The 2,312-nt window shown below is 40.8% G+C and overlaps 1 protein-coding gene across 1 annotated transcript in view; it reads left to right on the top strand.

Annotated features, from left to right (window-relative positions):
* Positions 1 to 2,312, top strand: part of LOC106530799 (spermatogenesis-associated protein 5) — a gene marked incomplete at its 5' end in the record, with an annotated part of 96,741 nt that overhangs the window by 6,689 nt on the left and 87,740 nt on the right. Inside the window, 1 exon segment of the mRNA XM_014026508.1 lies at positions 1,199 to 1,325. Coding sequence (XP_013881962.1) covers positions 1,199 to 1,325 — 127 coding nt within the window.

The following is a 2,312-nucleotide window of genomic DNA, read 5'->3' as shown; positions in this document are numbered from 1 at the left end:
ATTAGTCGACTAATTGAAAAAATAACCGGTGATTAATCGATTATTAAATTAGTCATCGATTATTTTAATAATCAATTAGTCGTCGATTAATCGATTAATCGTGGCAGCCCTAGTCAGCTTACTCCTATTTTCCACTTTTCTTCATTTAAACTTTTCTTTCTTACTTCCTGTTTGACATCATGTCCTAGCTGCGTGTTTGTTCCTCTGTTTGTCTCCTGAGAGTTGTCACTTTTTTTTCCTTGTTTTCGTTTCTGTTCTGCTTCCTGACTGGCCCGTTATCTCCCCTCACCCAAACTTTCTCCTCTTCTTTGTGGCTGTCCTCCTTTTGTCTCCTCTCATATCTCGGTGACAGAGCTCCTTTGTGTCCCCCTGTGGTCTCCTCTGTGCTAATGACGTCTGGCACTTCCGCCGGCCTCGTCGACACAAACACAGCGTGTGTCTGAGCTCGGGTGGACGACTGTCAGCAAAATAACCACCTTTTAATGCAGCGACTGTTTCTTTTTAAAACCTGGCAGTTATTCTGGAGGAAGTTGCGTCTCCGAAAACATCCCCAAAATCCTGATTTTTGTCTCGAAACAAAGCCGTCTAATTGATTTGGGTCAGGCCTGTCGTTATTGTTACATAACTCGTTAATTGCAGTTATTTAACTTGGCTGGGATAATTTCATGCATTTCTTTAGCTTTGATTATTTCTGGTGTGCTGTGATTTTAGGCAGCAGCAGCATTTTCACTCTACAAAAATTGAGTGTTTTAGTTTTAAGAATTCAAGTGAAATTTATATAAAAAGGCTTTTGTGTTTCACTCCACACTGAGTTTAGGAGAGACACGATGTTAACAAGTCCGAACGAAGCTCCTAAACAAGAGCTGCTTTATTACAGCAGGATGACCTGTTTTTTTTTTTTCTGAAGCCGTGTTTTCAGTTCAGTTTTACGTCATTGGCAGCGAGGCTCCGTTTTGCTGCCAAAGAAGAAGAATTGAAGTAATTAAGTGCCTGTTGTCAGAGAAACGCTTCACATGTTCCATTAAAAAGTGCACAAACTCTAAAGGTGTATCGATTATGAGACGCTGCAATTATGTTGAATTATTATCTTTAATTGTTTCTTCTGGATTTGCTGGTTTGTTTGAAATATTTGTCTCTCATGCGTCCATACATCACTGTCCTCTGTCCATTCACTTGTCCGACCTTCTCGTCCCTTCAGCTCCTCGGGCTCCAGCGGCGTCGGGGACCGGGTCCTGGCTCAGCTCCTGACAGAGATGGACGGCATCGAGCAGCTCCGAGGCGTGACGGTGCTGGCCGCCACCAACCGGCCCGACATGATCGATAAGGTAAACAGACACCCAACTTTCTTCCTTCGTCTCGCCGTCTTCCTCTTTGGTCAGTGATTGATAAGGCTGAGTAGATGGTGAGTTTGTCTCCAGCGCCGCCGTCCTTTACTCTGTTGGACGTGATTGATAAGGTCAAAGGTCGCTCCAGTCTGTTGTGCTCGATTCACTCTATGAATCTCTTTGGTTTAGTCTTTTCAGATGACGGGATTTTCTTTCTTTTTTTTTTCTTTGTTGCATTAGTGGAATAACTAAGATATTTTGTGGTTAATAAGTAAATAAACTGAAATTCAGATGCAAAATTCATTTATCTATATTATCAATTTAATCAATTAACACACTTATTTTATAATTTGCTTAAAGCAGTAAGATAATCCAGAAGTTTATACTTAGTTTGTGTTTGTTTCTAGATCTTACTTCCTTGTTTACTATGACATCATATCCGGGGCGTGACCAGGTTTTCTGTAAATTTGTAAACCAGAGCTGTTTCCATTTTTATTTATTTTATTTATTTTTATTTAAACGTTTATTTAATTTAATTAAAAACAACAAATTTCAACACAACACAAACACAATCTCATTAAATGAAAAGGAACAGAAAGAAGAAAAATATCTTGTCTGCCTCCATTTAACCCAAAAAATATATATGGCTGTGTCCAAAACGGCAGGCCGGGTCCTCCGAAGGTCGAATTCGTCGGCCGCATACGTCACAGCTCTGCGACGAAGGACGTCCAAAACCGAAGACTCCTCTGATGCGGCCGACAAATACGTCCTTCCTTTTCCCCGATTTGAAGGACAGGTCCGATGGATCCTTCCCGGCCCAGCGTATCCCATAATGCATTGCGGCCCGACCGGAGATTTGTTTAAGCTAGTAATGGCGGACGAAGCGAGAGAAAAGAATACATTTTAAATAAAAATATGGTTGTTATGGCAATATTTATTTAACAACGACAGAGAAATACGTTCCTCAAGAATGAAGATACTCTGTGA

Source organism: Austrofundulus limnaeus, unplaced genomic scaffold, assembly GCF_001266775.1.
Source record: "Austrofundulus limnaeus strain Quisiro unplaced genomic scaffold, Austrofundulus_limnaeus-1.0 Scaffold560, whole genome shotgun sequence".
Lineage (NCBI taxonomy): Eukaryota > Metazoa > Chordata > Actinopteri > Cyprinodontiformes > Rivulidae > Austrofundulus > Austrofundulus limnaeus.
The sequence above is the reverse complement of the archived record's forward strand: the minus strand, read 5'-3'. Positions and strand labels throughout refer to the sequence as shown.